Here is a 22398-nt window from a genome sequence, read left to right on the forward strand (position 1 = left end):
TAGTGCTGGGCGATATATCGAGATTCAAGATATATTGAGTTTTCTATTTTGGCGATATGGAAAATTACAATATCGCCTATATCGATATATACGGTATATTTTTGATAGCTTATTTTGTTTTAAAACACTTGTTTTAGGAGTCGCTGCTTTCACCACTTCTCAGAACAGCATACAAAGCACAGTTAGATGAATTGAATGCGTCCTAACCCAGACCTTCCCCTAGACAAGTTTAGAACTCACTCACACGTGCTGTCCTTTACAGGAAAAAAAAAAGCCAAAAGTGGAATATATTGTGCAGATGTTTGCTAATAAATGTGCCTGTGTGTGGCATTTTGCATCAGCAAATTTAACCCAGAATTTGGTCAGACTTCATTTGAATTAAAATTATCAAGATTTGTATCACATATCACCATTTTGACAAAAAATATTGAGATATAAGTTTTGGTCTGTATCGCCCAGCCCTAATTTGAGTTTTTTGTAAGATGTACCAGCTTTAAAAAGAAAAAAAGAACCGAGTTCATGAAAAGTGAGATGCAGCCTCAGAACACAATTAGTAATGAGTAGTTGTATCATCATTAAAAAAAAAAAAAAAAAAAAATCTTGTGCACTCATTCACTGAATTAAACTTGTGTTTGTTTGTTGGATGGTCTTCAGGGAATGATGTATTCACAGATGTACTTCTTCAGACTGCGACACACCTCATCGTGCCACTTTCCCTGTGCAGCCACAGACAGAGCCACACAGCTCTCTCTCTTGGTTCCAGTGGGCTGCTTCTTAGAGCGATCCCAGTTGAAGAAGGTGACAGGCAGGCTGTTGACATCCACATACTGGCCTTCTTTGATTATGTCCGCCACACCGATCCAGAAGTCCTTGGATCCTGGAGAACTCCTCTTTGCGTAGTCCTTTAAGTCACTGTTTTCCATGATGTCCCGTGGAGTTGCAAGCGTTCCTCCCTGTGCAATGCAGTCCTCGTTTGCTTCATGGTAGTGTTTGGGTTCTTCAATTGTAAGATAGCACTTCCTGTGAGCTTTGATGCCTCTGAGACAGACTGGAAATGAACGGATATCAGTTCAATGGTGTATACCTGATTATGAAGATCTGAGGTGAAAGTAATTGATGACATGTACTCATTACTGTAATTGACTTACTTTTATGGGTACTTTTTAAAGTATTTTCTGAATCAGTGATTGTACTTGTACCTAAGTACATTTTAAAAGAAGTAAAGCCATTCATTATATTTCTGAACCCAACCATTACTGAGTAAATTATTAATTTATTTAAAATATTTTTTTTATTTCCATTTCATGGCACATTGAACATAATCCACATGTTCTTCATCATGTCATTTCTGATCAATGACCATGCAGCCACTTTCAACAGATCAGGTTGGGGTTCAATTCTACCTATCATGTTGTTACCCACATAACACATTTGGCATGGCATTGTTTTAGAATTTAATAAATGTATATTGGAGCCTGAGATTTATTTTTGAATTTTGAATTTTGAATTGAATGTATTGGTATTATTATTATTATTATTTTTTTAAATGTACATTTTGATGTTTTTGTGGAAAATAAATGAACTTCCAATTGTGAGCAGCATTTTGTCTCTTTCTTTCTAAATGTATACATGAGATGTTACTGTATGCAAAGGAACCATAGATTTATTACCAACAGTAAATGTGGGGTAGAGTAACTAGTAGCTTTTACTTTAAGTACTATTTAATTGAGCTACTTTTTAATTGTACTTGAGTATTTTCTGTATGACTTCAATCATCAAGTAGCAGTACTTCTGCTTAAGTAGGATATATCAGTAATCTTTACATCTCTGCTAAAGATACCTTAGCCATATAAACATTTTCCAAAAAAAAAAAAAAAAAAAAATGAAAACAAGCTTTCTGCATAAAGATATTTTTTCCTCTAAATGTAATTATTTCAGTTTTACAATTTCTTAGTTTGATAAAAGCCAGAATAAGTGTTGCTGCCCTCTATTGGTGAGTCAACACTCCTGGCAGCCAAACATCATCTTAGTCATAATCAATATCTTTCTTTAATGACATTTCAGTGGTCAATAAATCAACACCATTGGCAACTAAACAAATTGATTGTTTTTTTAACAAGCCTAAAAAGTACATTATCATCTGTTGTCAGAGGTGTGAAAAGAGTATTGATTTAACAGCACTAAAAGCAAAAAGTTACTAGTTAATTCCCCCCTCCCCTCATATTTAATTTTGGTAATAAATCTTGCCACCTTGCTGCAGTAAACATCTCATACATAAACTTAAAAAGGTAGAAATTAAATCTTGTAAAGTTGGAACTTAATTTATTTTCACAAAGGCATCTGTATAAAATAAAAAGGTGTGTTAAAATGTAATTCCTTTTTAAATAAATAACACCAATGAATTCAATTAAAAAAAAAAAAAAAAAAAGTAAGCTCTAAAACTGAGAAAATAACCTCCATTCGATGCTGTTTTGGTGCCGTGCATTACGTTTAATCTGATTGGTTGCCTATGATGTTATGCATGTGATTGTTGTCTGGTTATTTTTTGTAGTTTCACAATGTCCGTTGATCAAAAATAATAATTTACTCAGTATTGGTTGGGTGTAGAAATGTAATTAATTACTTTACTTCTTTTAAAACATACTTAAGTACAAACTACTGATTTAGAAATACACTCAAAAAAGCACAAGTACCCATAAAAGTTACTTAATTACAGTAACGTGAATACTTGAAATCCGTTACTTTCGCTTCTGTCTATAATTGCCTCAACATTCATGTCTCTTTTGGTCTTTCTGTACATAATGAGGATGGTACCTGTCTGTAAGGCCTGCATCTCCTTCAGTGAGTTCACCTCCTGCCACAACCTCTCAAGCTGTGACTTCACATCCTCCTCCCCTGCAGCTGCACCTCAAACAAGGATAAAATACATAAGAACCCATCAGGTCTGGTAAAAGAAATACAGGGATGTGTACCATTACCTCCAGATTGACGTGGTGAAACAGCTTTCCTGGTGCGAGATGGAAGGCTGCAGCAGAAGTGGAATAAAGAGAAGCAGAAAACGTAGAGGACGGGGAAGGCCAGGCGTGCCATGTCTGAGGCTGGTGTGTCTCACAGTGCAGACACCACAGAAGCTCACCTTGTGCTGCTTGTGAAAGACGCCCAAGAACCTGACAGCAGCTTAAAATATATATACAGGCCCTCTGTGTGCCTTTTCAGGCTCTCTCTCTCTCCTTGCATTGGTCTGTTCTTGTCCAAACATCAGGAAGAGGTGAAGGAGTAAAAAAAAGGAAATAATGCAGCCCTTGTCTGTAGTTTTATTTATATTAAAAAAAAATCTTCAGGATAAGGTGCCTTCAGCAATGTTGCCTCAAACTTAACTTAATATATCTTTGATTGTTTCGTCTCTGTCCAGTTCTCTCTTTGTGACACGTCAGTTTTAGACCTGGAACAAATTATACAACAAACCTTGTCCTTTTTGGTTTAAACTTTCATTTCCAAACTATCAAAACACTCCAAAAACCACATCAGCCTGAATTAAAGAAGCCTTCTAATAAATCAAAAGTAGCAATTAGTTTCATTTGTATTCTCGTGTGACATCCAAACATTTTTAGCTATAAGTCTATTTAAGCGTTCACACTCGTCCAGTTATGTAACATTTGAAAAAGAAGCTGCTGTTAAACGCAGAAGGAGGTCCAAGTCTGGGGCATATTTTTAGAATGAAACGTTGTACACAGAGGGCAGGGGGAGGTAAATATAAAACAACATACTTTGAGCATTTTTCCTGAAAATAACCTTACCTAGCAGTTCAAGCACTCTTTGAAGAAGTCTTGGTAACACTTTATTTGAAGTTTTATACATAAAGCTTACATTAGTGTGAAATGAATAAGGGGTCATGAAGGCTGTCATTCGCTGTCGTCCGTTACCCAAACCCATAACCCTAACCTTAACCCAAAAAAAAAAATGCCAACATAGCTCCATAGATGTCATAACTTAGCAAACAACACTTAATGACAGACTTCATGATACCTTATTCATGTTAATGACAGCGTAATGTCAGCCTTATTACCGCAGTCTTTGAATTTTCGTAATGCAATTTTTAACCTCTAATCCTAATATATGTTCCAATCTTTATTTCATTTGGCCTTTCATTTCAACTGTAACCTGCTAACACTTTTAAATTACGTTAACCCATCACACGTAACAAGGTGCAAACTCCAAACTCCCACTGCTCTACTGAGCTTAGATGCTTTACTGTTTTTGTTGATTTTAACAATCATTTGCAACAAAACATATTTTTTGTGGATGAGTAAGTGTGTGTAATGACGATATCAATGAAGTCACTTTATGAATGAAAGATGAACACAGCATTGAGTCATTCTGAACTTGACAACAAGAGTAAAACTCTTCATGACCACATAGTTGATTTATTTTTTTTGTTTTTTAGATTATTTTAATGGCACATTTGAGCAAATGATGAGAAATATTTAGTTGCATTAAAACAATAGACGCTGTTACGCGGTAAAAGGGTTGTGACATGGCAGTAGCTGCTCAAATGACTCCCATCATCCTGACGTGCTGCAGAGGTTCGAGGCCTTCCTAAGGAGCCATTTTGTTTTTTCTCTTCAGCCTTCACTTCCTGCTTAGTTTTATGGACCAGAAGCTCCGCCTCCTCAATCTCTGCCTCTCGTTCTTTAATCAAAACCGAAAAATTTACAATTACAATAAGGCAAGAATTTCACAAATTATATAAACCACAACCTTGTCTCAATTGTTTGACTTCCACCTGCACAAGAAAAATACTACCACTGGCTTTAACACGTCCAAGTTACCCATATTCAATATCTGACACAGTGTTTCTCTAGCACAGGAAGACGGCGTTTGTCACCAGCGCTAAGCTAACCTACACAACAACAGCTAGCAGGATTTGGCTAGCTACTTTCGTTAGCCTTTTAAATCTGTACAGTTTTTGCTGCAGTACCATACATAAACTGCTGGCCGTAATGTCGCTTCACCATTTACATTGTGAAGAAGAAATTGTGTAGCCTTGAAAGGAAGACTATGGTCGGATGAATCGAGTGCCAAAAAATAACTTGTATTTTTTCAAAGAACAACAAATGAATTCATATATATTTTGTACAGTCACTGTGTTTTATGGTACTTGTATATTATGTAGATTATATTAAGAATTGTATGTTTCCGAATGCATTTGGGAAAACTGTAACAAAAACTTTTGACCACTGGGGGCAAAGGGGGTGGGGGTAGGGGGGTGGGGGGGGGGCTATGCTCCTCCTGCCCCCCTGCAAATTTTGCACATGCCTCAACGTTAATTGGAAATTAGTGACAGAAGCAAGAGACGACAAACCGGCAGCAGGTTGGAGACGCTGCCAAAGCTCCGTGATACAGATGGCAAGAACAGGATCCCGCAGATGGGCTACTGTGAAGAAATGCTGAGGAGTTCATCCTCATTCCAATAAAAGGGGTTAGAAAATACAAAGTGTGCTGCAGTTTGTTATTCATTTGCTGCATTGCCACAAACCCAACAAGATGCTTCTGCCATTATTTTGATGGTGGTTATTGTGCTGTGGATAATAGTTGCACATATCTAAGGCTATGTAGATAAAATTTGAATATTGTCTGGAAATACAAAACCATCTGGTATAACTGAGTTGTTTATGTTTCTGCAAAGAGCATTAGTGAAGTTGATGGGGTTTTTTTTTGTCATGCTGATATATCTGAGGCATTTATACTGTTTGTTAAATTGCATCTAAACATTTTAGAATAAATCATCAAAAACAATCATGAATGCTTTGCACATACAGTAACTTTATTTAAGCTGGTAAAGTTGAAATCAGAGAAAGTACACAAAAACAAATATGACAAAAAAAAAAAAACACAAGCAAACTAGTTAATAAGAACACACACTAATATTGTTCTAGTACACGTGACTTTTTTGTTTCATTTTTTTTTTTTTTTTTTTTACAATACAATAGACATTAACATACACACACTCTTAAATATACATTCTCTCTTGCACATGCATGCGCGCACATATATTTAAGTTTATAACCCTAATGTGTGCTGTGTTTACTCCTTGTTTTACTGCTGCTACGTTAATTTCCTAGAATAACATACCGGTAATTGAAAAATATTTTAATCTAGTTTTTGTAGCTGGAAAAATATCTCTTTATCTTCTCTCTGGGAAGTTGAAAATAATACAGTATAAGCACAACTGAGTCATTCAGATAACTTTAGTTTTTTTGAAGGACTCAAATGAGTTATTTCAATATCTGTATGTATGTACAGATATAAATAAAAACACTTGACTGTGAACAGTTGAGTGCATCCCATTAGAATCTCGCTGATATGCAGTTACAGTTAATACACAGTGCAGCTCTTTTTCCCTGTTTGTTAAAACCAGCTCAGTGTAACAAAACAAAAAAAAAAAAAGTTTCATTTTCTGGCACTTTAGTTGAGAGGCACAGATAAAACGACCTTGGTCAGCCACGATAAGTGGAGACCAGACCTTTCACTTCTGCGTGACATTTTTGTGTCAAGGTAACCACAGTTTATGAATTTATTACATTTCACATCACTTATTTTTATAAATATTTTACAAGATTTTTTGTTCTCCATTTTTTTTTTTCTAGATTTAACAAACTGTATTATTTGTCAAACCATAAATATAATACATGTGTCCTTGTTTAAATGTTTTATTTGTACTATTACTGTAGTTTAAGGTGTTTGTTGTTTGGTTCCGGTCACAAATATGGAACTAGTCCTGGTTATCAGAGTAGTTATATTTTATAACCAGTAGTTTATTTTACTTTAGGGAAGAAGAAAATACATAATATTATTTTAAGACGTCTTGTTCCTATGTTTTTCTATTTGGACAGCACATCGCAAAAAGCCCTCACATAAAGTGAAGCGGTCCCATATATACCAGGACACAAAAAATGACGTTAGCAGCAGGGTTGGGGTCAATTACATTTTGAAATTACAATTATGTCTTCAATAATCCATGTTCAATTACAATTCAATTACAGTGACCAGATTTTTTTTTCAATTACGATTTAAATTACAAATATCATTTTCCACTGACAGTCAATTACAATTACATTCTCAATTACGAAAGATCACTTAAAATTATTGAACCTGAAATAAATAACCCCATAAAACTGATCCTCCTCTTGTTTTAGCTTTCAGTTGGTATCTCTAATAACCCTGACCCATGTCTTAAATCAACTGTAAAATACAATAATATTGCTATTACTGTTTACGTTGTGGGCGTTTTACACCTTTTTTCTGCCAGTATAGTATACCCCTCGATTATTCTTTTTTTTAGAAATAAAATGAAACTATAAGCTAGCATAATCACAGGTAGCGGGGAAACTTGATACGAAACACATTGTATTGATTGTTAACTATGTATGTGTAAGCCATAGAACTCTAACACAGTAACCCAGTTTTGCGTTTATATAAATTGTAGTTTCCATCTCCTCCTCCAACCACCCTATACTAATGCCATCTGTAAACTGGTGCTCCACCAAACATGAAACTAACCAACTGACCAAATATGACAGCTGATCAGATGTGGTGTGTGAATGTGAGAGTGATTGGGTGAATGAGCTGATATGTAAAGCGCTTTGGGACTGCTTCAGTGTGGGTGATAAAGCGCTATATAAATCAAGTCCATTTACCATTTACCATTCCCTGTAAACATTTTGAAGTACAAAATATGCTGCCAATTTAGTGTCTAATGTATTATTTCTGATTGACTTGCAAATTTTCAATGTATTACAGAGAAAATATATATCAGTTAAAAAAAAAAAAAAGGGCTCATGCAGCCATTGCCTTTGTGGCAACACTGACTGTGTTCATATACTGTGCATTGCCTGAATGTCAATAGACAAACAGCACAGCAGAGGCAATAACACATACTGTACATGGATCATAAATACACACTTGTGGTTGTGTTCCGCAGTGGTGAATAAGTGCAGTGGCCTCTACAGTTTCCTGGTGTGTTTGGGTGTTGGCAATCTGGTCTAATGGATAAAAGGCATTCGCTCCTTGCTGTCATTGTCTCCCTCAGGCTCCTCTTCCTCCTCCCCTGCTTCACTGGTTTCCGTGCTGTCACCAGCCATCTATGTTGAGAGAATGTTCCAGCAGTCAATAGCCGTCTACAGAGCATGTCATTCAGAAAATGGAGGTGAACAACAAAGTGGTCTGACATATAGTGATGCAATCATTACACTCTCGGTTGATGCACGGTCACATCTAGGGACTGTATCTACATTTATTATTATTTATTTTATTTTATTAGTTTATTTGACAGCAATAATGAACAAAACACATTGATCTTACAAAAAGATGCTTTGTACCAGATTTAGCTCATGCTAATTTCCCTCTGCAGTCCTCGGGCAGGTGTGCACACCGTATTAAAACATTACAGTACAAATAACTGTCAGTAGCACAAACAAATACATGCAATATTACCAGAACGGTAATCCTTTAAAATGAATCAGATGGTTTATTTTCAAGAAACCATCACAGCCTAAAATCTATACAACATAGTAAAAAATGTTTGCTACAATATTACATATGTCAAATGTAAGTGTGCTGCTGACACAGCTGGTTATTGAGGATGTATTTGATCTATATTTTCTACAACAGATCTATTCTAGAGGTCACTATAGCTCTTTGCTTTGACCCTGGATGTACAGGATAAGTGGTGGGATGCGGTGGATGTGACACCCGCACTTTCCTAAAAACAAAAAAATCATCTCCCTCACTTTTCACAGAGGGATTCATTGTTGAAAACATTTTGATTCAGTAAGATTGACTGAATGGTGATCAAGCCAATCACAGCCAGCCATTCGACGAGGCCGCCGTTCCGAGAAGGTAAACAAAGGGTTAACAGCGCTGAGTAAATTGTAAGTATAGTGACAAAAAAAAATTGTAACAGGTGGCAAAAAATTGTCCAAAAGCGGCAGAAAAAAACAAAAAACGAAACATTTATACAAAAAGTACACAAAACGACAACAGAAATGCACAAAAATGTACAAAAAAGGCCTCCAAAAACACACAAAATGACTCCAAAAAACATTTAATACAGAAAATACACCAAAACGACAACAAAATATGAAAGTGACTCAAAATACACAAAACTAAATATTTATACAATAATACACAAAATGACAACAGAATCACACTACAATGGCAACAAAAAAAAAAACAATAGTTATACAAAAAATGCACAAAAACACAAAGAAAGATACAAAAATACACATAATGACTCCAAAAAACATACATTACAGAAAATAAACACATTTATCATGCGCATGTCCCATAGAATTACAGTAAACCAGGGAAATCGCACACGCTATTTTACTTTGCGCCTGCAAATATATATTTTTAAAACACTACAGAGCACAGAGTATGTACACCTCTTTGTACATCCAACCTTCAAACACATACTCATTTGGCCATAATTGACAACTCTACTTAAGCTCCCACTATATGAAGACATACTTCCGATGGGCACTGTACTAGTTAGATAAAAGTATCAAAAAAAGAACTTGCAAAAATAGACAAAAATGAGAAAAACTGATTATTATTATTATTATTGGCAAAAGGATGCTAAAATCTGAAAAAACAAAAAAACATTTAATTTTTTTGAAAAAGGGGAAAAAATGGGACAAAGGAAGTTCCAAAGAAAAAGGTAAAAAAAAAAAAAAAAAGGGTTAAAAAGTTTCTCCTTTTAAGGTTTTCTGGGGGAATAATATTTAAAATGAAGACATAAAGAGCCAAATGTTGAGTATCACTGACTTAATAACAGCTTTATCATTGTTTTAGTAAATCATTTTAATAAACTAAATTGGGAGTCGACGGTTGCCCTAACCTTAGAACACCCTCACTTTTAAAATTGCTTTTACACCCCTGAATGTACTCACTTATCCCACACAGAGTCCCTGGGTTTGCTGAAGCTATTTCCAGCTGAGGGGGAAGGAGTGTAAACATCCCTGGATGGGCATTCAGTTGTTATTGTGTTCCTTCATTAACAAAAAAAGTTAATCATCCTCTTCTAACCACTTACTATATTAAAAACTGCCACTTTTATTAGCTGAGTTCATATTAAAACGTAAATAAGGTTTTTTTTTTCACAACGTTTCTCACATAATGCTAAATTATTGATTAGAAATGTCATGGTGTATCACATACACACGCACCCCAGGATTAAGCAGAATACAAAATAACAATAAATCATCAAAAAATTTAGATTTTTTTTTTGTTCATTAGCTAGTTTTTATATATCTAGATTTTTGGATTAAGCTTTTCTGATAGGATAAAGCAACTGTAATCCCTTGTTTGTTGAGTTATGACATCAAATACAACTAAATAGAAAGTTGCAGTATTGTCAACTCATCTGCCACATATATGAAACAAATGTATGTAAAAAAATAAATGCTCAGAAATAGTGAATATACCAGCTCTTTGTATTGTTGTAAGTATGAAATGTCCTTAAAATAAAATATTCATGATATAATAATAATCAGTCAACTTACCAGTGGAGTGGGAGATTTTTCAATATCCAGGATGAGTTTCCCTATGTTGCCTCTGTCATGAATCCTCTGCATGGCTTCTTTCACCTAAGATTAAAACATGGACATATTTTATTCCCCATGCAATATTTTAGCAGAATGTTTTAAATCACGATGCAGGAAAATCTTTTCAGGTTATTTTAGTTACTGCTGCTAGAATGTTTTCCCAGAGCAATTCTAATTTCTGTCAGTCTGAGAAACTTAAACAGCCCTAATGCTAATTCAATTATGTTAATCCACTCAGTGGGGAGATGTTCGAAATCATAATTAGTACGTCAATGCCAGCGGATACCAACACAGCAATATTATGACTCGCACAACGCTCCATTCCCTACAAGTTGTGAGTCAGGAAAGACCTCAATATGCGCTTTAATAAATTAATTAGTGAAGCTTTTGGCAGGTTCACAATGCATAAACCCAAAGTTTCAAACTAGTTTAATGGTTTCATATCCTGCAAAAAAAAAAAAAAATCACCTTCTTTATTCATCATTAACTATTAATTTACACTGCACGTTATATCGGATAAATCACTGCAGCAGTGGTTCTTAAAACTGTCAACAAAGTGTCTCTGTTTGACAATTAATGTTTTGTTTTGGCTGAAAATATAATTCACTCTATATTACACTATACTGTATATATAATATACGCAACAAGAAGACATAGTCATCAACATCCCCCGCCAGATTGGTTGTCATTATAACTCAACAACCTTTCCTAAATCTAAGAATTTCGATGTATACATAAGAAAACATCCGAATATAAAATGACTAACTATCTTAAAAGGTTTCTAAGATAAGCTGTCCCTTTTGAGGATACCTTGAAACAGTGTAAAGAAAAACAGCCACAGGGCAATAACTCGGGGCAAAATAATAAGGCATTTCTCATTTCAAACTCCATCAAAGTATTGGCACCCTGAAGCCACACACCAAAATTTGGTTATCGTATCTGAAGAAAACTGTCCACTTTGAAGATGCATCGAACAGATTAAAAAAAAAAAAAAAAAAAACGAAAAAGGGACAATAAATCGAGAAAAAAAAAATGCTCGCTTCTCATTTTCGAACTCCATCAAGGTATTGATACCCTGAAGTCACACACCAAATTTGATTATCGTATGTTAAATGGTTTCTGAGAAAAGCTGTCCCCTTTAACTCGGACGAACGGACAAATGGAGCTCAAACCTATATCCCCCTTCACACTTTGTGGCAGTGGATAATAAACATGTATATTACCACAAGGGAGGTTCAATATTAGATTTTCACCAATATCCAATATTGTCCAACACTAAATTTTTGGTTTCTGATATTTACAGACACAGATACAGTATATACACAGATTCCCTCCCCACCAACCTAATTTTAGCTCACATTATATATTTCTTAAGGCAACTTTTAATGTAATGCCCCACTAGACGTATTCCACAAATAAACATTACGGTGCAAAATAAGAAATACTAGTTGAAGTTTGGTCATTTGGAAACAAGTACCATATTATTCATTTTAGGCAGTTGTCTCAAAAAACATCAAATATCGTTTTTTCAATATTGGTGGAAAAATCTAGAAAAAAGAAAAGAAAAAGTGACATTTTATCACTAATATTGACCGATAATATCGGTGAGCCGACATCACCCATGACTAATATTCATTATTAAATCAATAAAACATTTATAGTCACTGCACTGCTGCAGTAATTACTGGGCGTGACTGAATGTACTTTTACTAGCATTTATATATAGAGGCCCAAAAAGTATTTTCTGTTATAGTTCATTTGATGTTGTTATGAATGAGTCTTGTATTGTTCACTAACCCCATGAGGTTACAATTTTGGTTGCTCCACATCGCCCTCTACTGGGCCAAAAAAAGGGGGTTTTAGCTTACATCTCATAAGCTTGTAGCTTTTTATGATATAATATTCACTTAAACATGGTTTTGTCTCCTAACGTGTCATTTTAAATACACGTGTACATGTAGCAAACTCCCAGTATTTCATTTAGTTGCTTTTCATTACAGCCCACAGACATGAGTGAATTACCTCTTTGTCTAAAGTCTAACGTGTCGCCAGGACTCAACTTGTAAACAATAGCTAGACAATAGACAATAGTCCAGCACTTTGCTGCGGAGTAAAAACTTTTCCGAGGAGAGGAAATAAATTACTCATATTTTGGAATATTTGGTAAATGTTGACGTTTTCTTACAATCCCATTATCTACAAGGAGATATTGAATGTACTTGCATTTGTGGAAGCCCAAAAAAGTCTTTACCTGAACACAATGAAAGGTTAAGAGGAAAGACCCTGACTTCTTTCTCTTAATGGCAGTTTTGTCTAAAATAGTTCATGAAATGAAAGAATGTCGTTATGGTCTGCAGGGTAAACTTAAGGCATGATTTGTTTTTCAAGCAAATACACAAGGGAGGCAAGCTTTGTCCTGACACCACCATCCCACGCTATCCTCCCCTCTAATGAGATTTTTCATGGGCAGTGATTACAATGAATAGTGTGTGCAATCTACCAAGGTTTTTCAACAACAGAATACAGGAAGTTTCCCATGAGAATTAAAAATGTAAGACCAAAAATCATGTCATCAGCCCCTTTCCCGGGGTAGCTTGAGACGAATTGTATCAGATTCATGTTCGCTTAATAAACTGAACTACGTCTTTTTTTTTTTTTTTTTTAATTAAAAGTCTAAAGCCTTTTTGAGGGAGAAGAAATATTGAAAGAAAATCATTCAGTGGATGGAGACAGGCACAGAGAATGATTATGTGGAAACCATCCCAGATTCCACATCCATTCTGGCTCTTTATTTCACTTCTTGGTCTGAAGTTTCCCTTTAAATAAATCAACATCACAGAAAAAGATTTGTTTTTTGAAGAGCTTTTTGAGCACAAAACATATTTTTAAAAAATCCCTCATCACAACCAAACAAAAACCCCAACATCATGTCATAACAGACTTATAGAAAGTCACTAGAGTGACTGGTGCATGTTTGAATAAGTATTTTCTTTGAGTATGAATAATTATTGAGTATATACATTCAACCTACCCACCATCTGTGGAAGACGCCCCAGAACAGCTGATCGTGTCCACAGCAGAAACATATAACAGATTGTCCACACTCTAATTCTGCTACATTACTTTCAATTTGTTTAGTTGGATATTTTGTTGTTTGCATTGATAGATTGACTTCTCTACCACAGTAATTCTCAACCTTTTAGGCCCACGACCCCCAAAATAAAGGTGCCAGAGACTGGGGACCCCCACCGTACCTGAAGGTGGTTGAACACAGACATGAACATTGAAGAACAGACATGTAGAGACAGGGTCATCTACAAAGGGGAGAGATTTTTGGGGCCCATCCATAAAGTCAGCAAATGATGGTCCATTGTTCTATGAATCTGTGATAACCACATTTATTTATTAATCTGAATAATATCTACTGTTATCCAGGAAGTTTATTATTATTTGTGCCATAGTATATAATATAGCACAATCAAAAAAACATGCACATCCCTTTTAGAGGCAGTGTGCTGGATCAAAAAACATCCAAATATGCAATGAAAAAAAGGTCAGCACAACTGCGTGGTTAGCTCCCAATTTTAATTTACACCAAAAAAAAAGGGACGTTTCGGGCTAAACGCCCTTCATCAGATTAGTTGTCCAATGAAGGGCGTTTGTGCGGAATTTTTTTTCATTACATAGTAAATAATATAGTCATCTTAAAGATGTAAATCCTTGTTTTAATCAGAAAAAAAAATACGCGGAAAAATGGGGTTTTATAAAACCACAAAAATTGGTTAAAGGTTGCAAATTAGAGTGGCCAATAATGGACAAAGGGTTCAAAGAGTCAATATTTGCTTAAAAGTGGCAGAAGTGAGGGGAAAAGTAGGAACAATTAGTTTAAACTGGTAAAAAAAGGGGCTTGAAAAATCGTGAATGTGGTTAAACTGGCAAAAATAAGCATTGAATATGGTCAAAAGAGGTAGATAATGGGTCAACATATCTGACGTTAGGTGGGAAAAATTGTGGAAATGGGTTATAAGTGCTAAAAATGTTTTGAAAGTGGAAAAATGTTTGGAAAAGGCATTGAAATTTAATCTATAAAAGTTCAACTTTTTGAATGGAATTATGGAAATTAAACAACTTTTCCATGATATTGTAATTTTTTGGAAAGGGTCTGTATGGTCAAAAGAAGCTTAAAAAGCGACAATATGGGTCAACATAAGAGAAAGGGCGAACATATGCGACATTAGGTGGAAAAAAGTCTTGAAAGTAGAAAAAAATGATAAAGAAGTGGCAGAAATGGGAGTAATGTAGCAAAAATGCATTAAAAGGAGAAAAAATATGGCAGGAAAAAGTGGTGATACTTGGTTAAAATATGGCTAGTTTGGTAAAGTTGCAGAAAAATAAGCAAAAATGAGCTCAAATTGTTAAAAAATAAAAAAGGCATCTGGCGACCCCTTCCCAGTGTCTTGCGACCCCAAGTTGAGAACCCTGCTCCATCAGGCAGCCTTTCGACTCTTACCTCCTCCAAGGCCCACAGGGAGTCCACTACAGGCTTGATCTTCTTCTGCTCATAGAGACACAAGAGTTTGTCCATCACTGATTTCACAAGATTGCATCTTCCTTGTTTGAAGAGGAGGCTGAGGAGTGAAAACCCAGCTATGACTTTGTTTTCCTCATAGAGTTTTATTGGGTCACTTTCTCCACTTGCCACCACTGAAAAAAAAAAAAACCAAAACAACACAAGTGACTCATTTTGGTTTCATTTGCCATAAATTGGAATTCCCTGGGTCATTACACTGCATTTAAACTTATGGTTGACAGGCTGGTGCTCTGACTCACAGATTTGCAAAGCTGAAGAAGCTCTTTGTTTCCCCAGTGACCATGTTGACGGCGCCTGAAAAAGCAGAAATACAATGGTTTCATGAAGCCACGAAACAATCAAGGCTGATTTGGGTAAGCAGGAAGGAGTGCAGCAGGCACCTTTAGACCTTTGGATCGTGCAAACATGTCCATGCACTAATTCAGTATGTGTACAACTAATATTAGTTCTAATGATAGAATTAGATTTATGATGACAGGACAGAAGGAAACAACAGGAACCTGCTATGAATGGAAAACGCAGTTCATAAGACCTCGGAGCAGCCCTCTATTGGACAAGATGAATTAGGTACAGAAATAAAGAAGAAGTAAGTTGAAAAGAGAACGGAAACATTTTTTTTTACATTCAAAAGTAGAAAAAATGATAAACGGCTGACAGTATTTTATTTAATTTTTTCAAACCACACAAAAAGCCAGATGACCAAAACCTTTTTTTTAATTTTTTTTTGATATAGAATGGATTTTTCATTTAAAAAATAAAAAAATAAATACAGCGAATAAAATTAAACGTCAGTATTGATTATGCTGTGCTCAAAAGTCCTACACTGTTTAACACCTAGGTTCCCAAAGTGGGGTACGGGTACCCCCAGGGGTACGTGAATTGTCATCGACGGTACGTGAATATAATTTAAAAAAACAGTGCCAACAACATTGGAAACTAGAATATAAATCAACCAGAAGTCATGTATTACTATTTCCACATATTACACATGCAGAGCCCCCTCAGGCAGCCTCAGAAAGAGAAACAATCTCATACAAAAAAGGCCAAATATGAAATTCAGTCAAACATTGCAGAGTTATGTGCATCCTCTCAACCTCACCCGTCTCATTAAAGTTTTAGCAAGTTGTATTTCACAGTTTCAGGGAGATTTATATTGTTGTATTACTGCTAAATGTTCAATCACTAAATGTTTGGTAGATTTATTTTACAAGAAAAAAATGATTAAAGCTAACAAGTTACTAATTCTAAAGATGTTTTCTTGTGTGCTTATACAGATAAATTATTATTTTTTTTTTTTTTAACATTTATTCCTCAACAGAATATGTAAAATTCAGGGACAAATTTCACTGTAGAGCTACATTGTATCTGACATTACATTATTATGTTTTTTTAAGTGTGCACAAGTAGGGGGTACATGGCTTCAGGTTAAATGTCTGAGAGGGTACAGAACTGTGAAAGGTTTGGGAACCATTGGTCGAACAAACTCTATATTCACACTACAAAGGCTTCTGTGTGTCCTCACCATAAAGGATGTAGGTTCCCAGTGGTTTCAGCAGACTGAGACCCTTTCCTGTGTTCTCTCCACTGAGGCAGTCCAGTACTATGTCAACACCCTCTGGAGAAATCCTAACACATCAAAGAAATGCAATTAGTTCATAATTACTGGACGGATACAAACATTTTGTTGTGGTACATATTTGACCTTTGCAGGCTCCGGTTTTTTTTGTATTTGTGTATCATTGAAAATGATGGCCGCTACCCAGTGCAATATGTTTTCCCTGTTGCACAGACTGATGAGTTCATTGTTTTAAGTGAATTTAATGTGTTGTAAATCAATCAGAGACACTCATACAATTTCACAGACAAAAGCTCTCTAGTGGCTCAGAAGCAGATCCTCATAGAATCAGGGAAGTGAAATATAATGCGACTATAAAAACCCACCAAAACCTCTTGACGTGACGCAGGTGTTACAGTAAGAAAGCAATCTCACTTCATGTACAAGTGGTCAGTCACACAACGCCACAGTCATCAATAATTAAATAACGTAGTATACTTCGGCACCACAACTTGAGAACAAATAGGCATTTTAAAAACAGTTGATCAAAAATGAATCATCAGTTGTCTTAAAGCATTAAAAAAATAACTATTCGGCTGAGAGAATGCACGAAAAACAATGTTTTAAACTGTTTCATAAATAATCACAAGATTTAACATTTGTGTTAATACCAGAGCTGGATAATTGGGATCACTGTGGATTTTTTGTTGCAGTTTAGTTAATGAGGGATTACAGAAGTATGTACATGACAATGGAGAATTCAAAAATGTATAGCTAGAGTTATTATTAATATTAGGGATGTCCCGATACAACTTTTTCACTTTCGTAATGATACCGATATTGCAGCCTGGCGTATCGGCCGATAACGATATTATATTGATCCGATACGACATCAGCACGAATCATACATACTTTCGTTACTTAATTTGTAGTGTGGAATGTTAGAAAAGGTTTGATCATGTGATGTTACTCAAACAGAGAACAATAGTCAGCAACAGTAGGTTACTTTGTTGTAGTATGAGCCACAGTCACCTATGGATAGAAGTGCTGGTGCGGAACATTTTTATCGGAAATTTTAGATGCAGTCCGATAAAATCCAATATTCGTTTTCTGGTTGATATCAGACCAATAAGCTCTATTTAATATATCTGCATTGTGACTAGCAGGCACTGAGAAGAAGATCAAATCCCAAAAACATAGTATTTGAGGTTTATTTTCCCAAACTCACCTGTTTTCCAGAGTTTTAGCCCCTGAAAAGTCACTTTCTGAGCAATTCTACACAAACGGGCTGATTTGCGTCCCACTTATGCATATTCATGAGGGGGCGTGTCTGTAAAAGGGACACTAACTTCCTCCTCTGCACTGCGCGAAGGACGCTGAAATGTTCACCTTCGTGGGCGTGTCTGTTTACATGTCAATCACGGCAGTGAGCTTCCTGGAGGCGCGGCTTCTCCAGCTCAGTGCCTTGTCAAATTCGTCATCAAAGTGGGAACGCGTCATCAAATTGTAGCGAGGTGTTTGAGCTCACCCTGTAGTAAGAAAGGAGCAAATCACCCTCTAACTAATGATTGAGGGAATCAATAAAAAAACACTTTGGGCATGTGTATGAAGCCCTAATAGCACTTTTATCATGTTTAAAGCACAGAAAAGTTAATTTAGCGTAACATAGGGTTTTTAAATAGAGTGTTAAAAGCTGTATTTTGGAAAGTTTGGTGAAGAAGTACAAACTAATGGACCTAAAATACCCCTCTGATGAAACTCTACAAAAACTGAATTCCTGAAATACCTGCTGGTCAGTTCTCTGGTTATCTTTTCAAGTGCTTGAGGCCTTATTATATTAAAGATATTTGATTTAAAAAAATAAAATAAAAAAAAAGCAGCAGAAATTGACTATAACTTAATATCGGCACATTTGCATTCAGCCAACCGTTATTCATGAACTGAAGAAGATTCAGCATAAGATTTTTTTTACCTCAGCAGTGTTAATCTGATAATATGAAAGATAAATTAAGTGGTATAAATCTTGTTTAATCACGGTTTTAATAAGGTTTAACTTATTAATGATGTTTATTTTGAACAGAGAAACCCCAACATAAATGGTTTGCTCTTATGAGAAGTCCAGAATGTGAAGGAATGAATGGCACGCCACCATATTTTTTTTTTCTTTTTAAAAAAAAAAAAAAAAAAAAAAGCTACTTTAATTGTGCTTTGTACTTGATCCTGGGAAGAATGTGTGGGTCGGTGAGATGAAGGACAAAATAATCCACTGCCACTATTGATACACATGGTGGAAAGCATGAAACATCTCCTAGAAACAGCTCTTTGAAACTAAATGTATTCACGTTCTTTTGAGTGAAGGAAACGCAAACACACACACACACACACACACACACACACACACACACACACACACACACACACACACACACACACACACAGCATCATCTGATAGAAGCAGTGTTTGGTAGCATGAACTGTGTGACCGTGTTGTCAGCGGATGGAGGCTTTACTGCTGCCCGACCCTAATTGGCTCAGTCATTCTGCGTTGCTGGTGCAGACCTCCACCACCCTACACATGACTGCTGCTCACTCAAAGGAGCTAAAGGGTTGCCATGGGGACAGCTGCCATGCAATACCAAATGAGGTAAGCAGTGGTAGCATCTGCATCCTCCCACAGACCTTCGCCTTCAGCAAAGGCCACGTCATCACATCAGTCGACTTGATTGATCGGCAACCCCATGGTGCCCTCCCAATAGATTACCAAACAAATGAAGTGGACTGACAAAAACAAGTCATATTAACTTTTTTTGTTGCTAAAATAGGACACAGTTGCTTTCTTACTTTCTGACTTCTTGTACGTAGTCGATGTTTCTGTCGAAAAGGTGAGTCACAGAGTCTCTGATGGCTGCGTGCTTGAAACTTGAGGCGATTCCAAATACGGTGATGTTGGGAACAGTGGAGCACAGCTGAGCCACGGCTTGACCCTGAAAGCAACAATAACAACACAGATATCAACTGAAAGCACATAATATATATATATATATATATATATGTATATTATTGACACAAAAGGAATGGGCATCCACTACAACAATTAAAATAATTAATTTAGTCAGAACTAGGGGTGTGCATTGCCATGAATATGACAATCATGATTTGCAAGCCGGGATACAATATATCCCAATATTAAATAACACAATATGCATTTCAATATATACAATAATTAAAACATTCACCTTTACAACTACAAAATGGTATGAAATACAACTAATTTCTTCTTCTTTTTTTTTTAATTTGCGAGAACAAGTAAATGGTAACTAATTGTAATTCAAGTACCAATATCAAAAACAAGTGGTATGTTATCAAATGTTTTTTTCAAAACAGTTTAACAACAGATTCTGATTCTGTTAAGTTCTCAATTTTTTATTTTTTTTTTAAGTTACCACATACATCTATAAAGTGCCCAGTATGTTTTATGGAAATAAAACCAATCAGCTTCCAAGCTACTGATATAGTTTAACAAGGTCTGATGTGGTTCACGGACACCCAGTGACCGGGGGTTTACGTGCTATGCATATGTTAGCGTAATTAAATAGCTTTTTTGTTGTTGTTGAAAAAACATGACTAAAGAAATCAATTTGGACATTTTTTTGGATCAATACGATAATCGTGCAGTGAAATATCGCGATATATCGCCGTATAAATTATTATTATTATTATTTTTTACACCCTTAGTCAGAACAACTATATATTTTAAGAGTGACTTACAAAAAGGTATAAAATAAGACTTACTACACCACCTCCAGCAGAGTGAACCAACACTGACATTCCATCTCGCAGATTGGCCACTTCAAACAGCATCATATAGGCAGCTACAAAGTTGAGGGAAAATGCCGCGGCCTCGGCAAACGTCATCTCATCGGGCATCTTGAAGACGAAATCCACTGGTGCACACACCACCTCTGCCCAGGCATTGTAATTTACAAAGGCCATAACTCTGTCACCTATCTGAGAGAGACATTTCATCATACAACCTGTCTGAACTTGAAGTTTCCTCCAAACTTCATTAACCTGGAGAAAATGCAATTGTAAAAATATGCAAAAGCTATACTAGCATAGGCTGGGAGACAGAGTCAACCCTAGTCTTTGAGCTATAATGTTCTTATAGATTTTAAGCTGTTGAATGTTTTCTGTTGCACTTTTTGATCATGTAAAGCACATTGAGTTGCCTTGTGTATGAAATGCGCTATACAAATACATTTGCCTTGCCTTGCCTACAGAGAGCATGTAAAGTAACCCCACCAAGCAGCTGGAGCACACAATGCACTTACCAACAATGCAATTATTAATTAGAGGATGGTTAATGTAAAATGGGCTCTGATGCATTGTTACACGTCATGGCATCTGATAATTAGGGGGGAAACAGCCTTAATTCTACTAACCTCAAATCCCTTTGCGTTCACACCCACTGACTCCACTATTCCTGAGCATTCAAATCCAGGGACGATGGGCGGTTTGGGAGGATTATCAATAGTCCCCTGACGAACCACCAGATCCAGGAAATTCAAGCCACTGCAGCACAGAACAAGAATAACCACCATGGGATTTTAAAGTTGACATTAAAATCTTCAGGAACCCTTTTTTCCCCCAAAGTCCAAACTGTCTGATCACTTAGGTTTATTGATCATCAAATATTCAGTTTGAGCTGTTATAGGCTATACCTCAGGCTTATTTCATTATGATCAACAATATTCCACAGTGGATATAAAGCCAGATTCAACAGATTGTCTCTGTAAAACAAGTGAAGTAGTATAGTATATAGATCATTGATCAGGTAAAATGAAATAAAGTGTTTGGAGGGTAAAAAGTTGAAGTAAAAAGGTTTAGAAAAAAAAAAATCAGGTTGTTAAAAAGCCAACCTGTGGCTTCAACAGGGGGAATTTTTTTCATCCAGATGTTAAATGACTGTAGGGTAAGGAAGGTGAAATATTTAGGTAAAAACACTAAAATGTGGTTGGATACAGGTAGGTGTTGTCATATTTACCACGTTTTGACACGGATCTTCACTTCTCCATCCTGAGGCTCGGGCATTGTCTTTTTGGCCACCCTGAGTTTGTTCAGACCTCCGAAACCGCTCAGAATCACCGCTCGCATTTCTTTCACAGCACTCCCAGGTGAGCGCACGTCCTCCGCCTCTGTCCGCGGGTTTGTGTCGATCATACACTCGGTCTCCTCCGTCATCTGCGCCCCTTCTTTAGCCATGTCGGACTCCTCCAGCTCCAGCTCCAGCTCCAGCTCCTGCACGGCTCCGCTCCTTCTCCGTAGTGAAGCTGGAGCAGCAGCAGCAGAGGCGGAGAGGCGCTGCATCACCGCTCCTTCTACACCATCATCCATCCTACACACCATCCCAGCCCCCGTTTCTCATTTGAAACCTCGGAGATGCACTGCACATCACACAGCAGCCAAAGTCCACTATTTCTTCCACAAGTTGAAAAGAAAATCCACCTTCTGTGACATCTTTGCGTTAACCACAGAGTGTAAAGAGCACCATCTGGTGGTGGAAACTTCACATAACGACCTACTGCGGCTTTACGTTTACTGTAGATCAGCTTTCATTTTGTCGAGTGAAGATTTTCCTAATTGTTTTC

General features: G+C 36.3%; 2 protein-coding genes across 2 annotated transcripts; both read right to left on the reverse strand.

The window, feature by feature from the left end:
• Positions 1-520: 520 nt before the first annotated feature.
• Positions 521-3142, reverse strand: clec3a (C-type lectin domain family 3, member A). The gene is made up of 3 exons (XM_028477256.1): positions 2979-3142; positions 2815-2901; positions 521-1048 (listed from the first exon to the last, which is right to left on the reverse strand). Exons 1-3 carry the CDS (start codon positions 3088-3090, stop codon positions 651-653), a joined length of 597 nt encoding a protein of 198 aa, XP_028333057.1. The 5' UTR covers positions 3091-3142; the 3' UTR covers positions 521-650.
• A 4100-nt stretch (positions 3143-7242) lies between these two features.
• vat1l (vesicle amine transport 1-like) lies at positions 7243-22268 on the reverse strand. Its single transcript, XM_028439710.1, is given in 10 exon segments — positions 7243-8141; positions 10563-10646; positions 15115-15287; positions 15290-15308; positions 15431-15489; positions 16718-16821; positions 19592-19734; positions 20543-20758; positions 21193-21322; positions 21795-22268. Coding segments are annotated over 10 exon segments (1389 nt in total). The 5' UTR covers positions 22157-22268; the 3' UTR covers positions 7243-8042.
• Positions 22269-22398: the final 130 nt, after the last annotated feature.

This window comes from Gouania willdenowi, chromosome 3 (assembly GCF_900634775.1).
Source record: "Gouania willdenowi chromosome 3, fGouWil2.1, whole genome shotgun sequence".
Lineage (NCBI taxonomy): Eukaryota > Metazoa > Chordata > Actinopteri > Blenniiformes > Gobiesocidae > Gouania > Gouania willdenowi.

Coding starts and splice junctions, on each gene's coding strand:
- clec3a (XM_028477256.1), bottom strand. CDS start 3,090: ATGGCACGCCTGGCCTTCCCCGTCCTCTACGTTTTCTGCTTCTCTTTA. Junction 2,902..2,978: donor TTCACCACGTCAATCTGGAG/GTAATGGTACAC, acceptor TTTGAGGTGCAG/CTGCAGGGGAGGAGGATGTG. Junction 1,049..2,814: donor GATGCAGGCCTTACAGACAG/GTACCATCCTCA, acceptor GTTCATTTCCAG/TCTGTCTCAGAGGCATCAAA.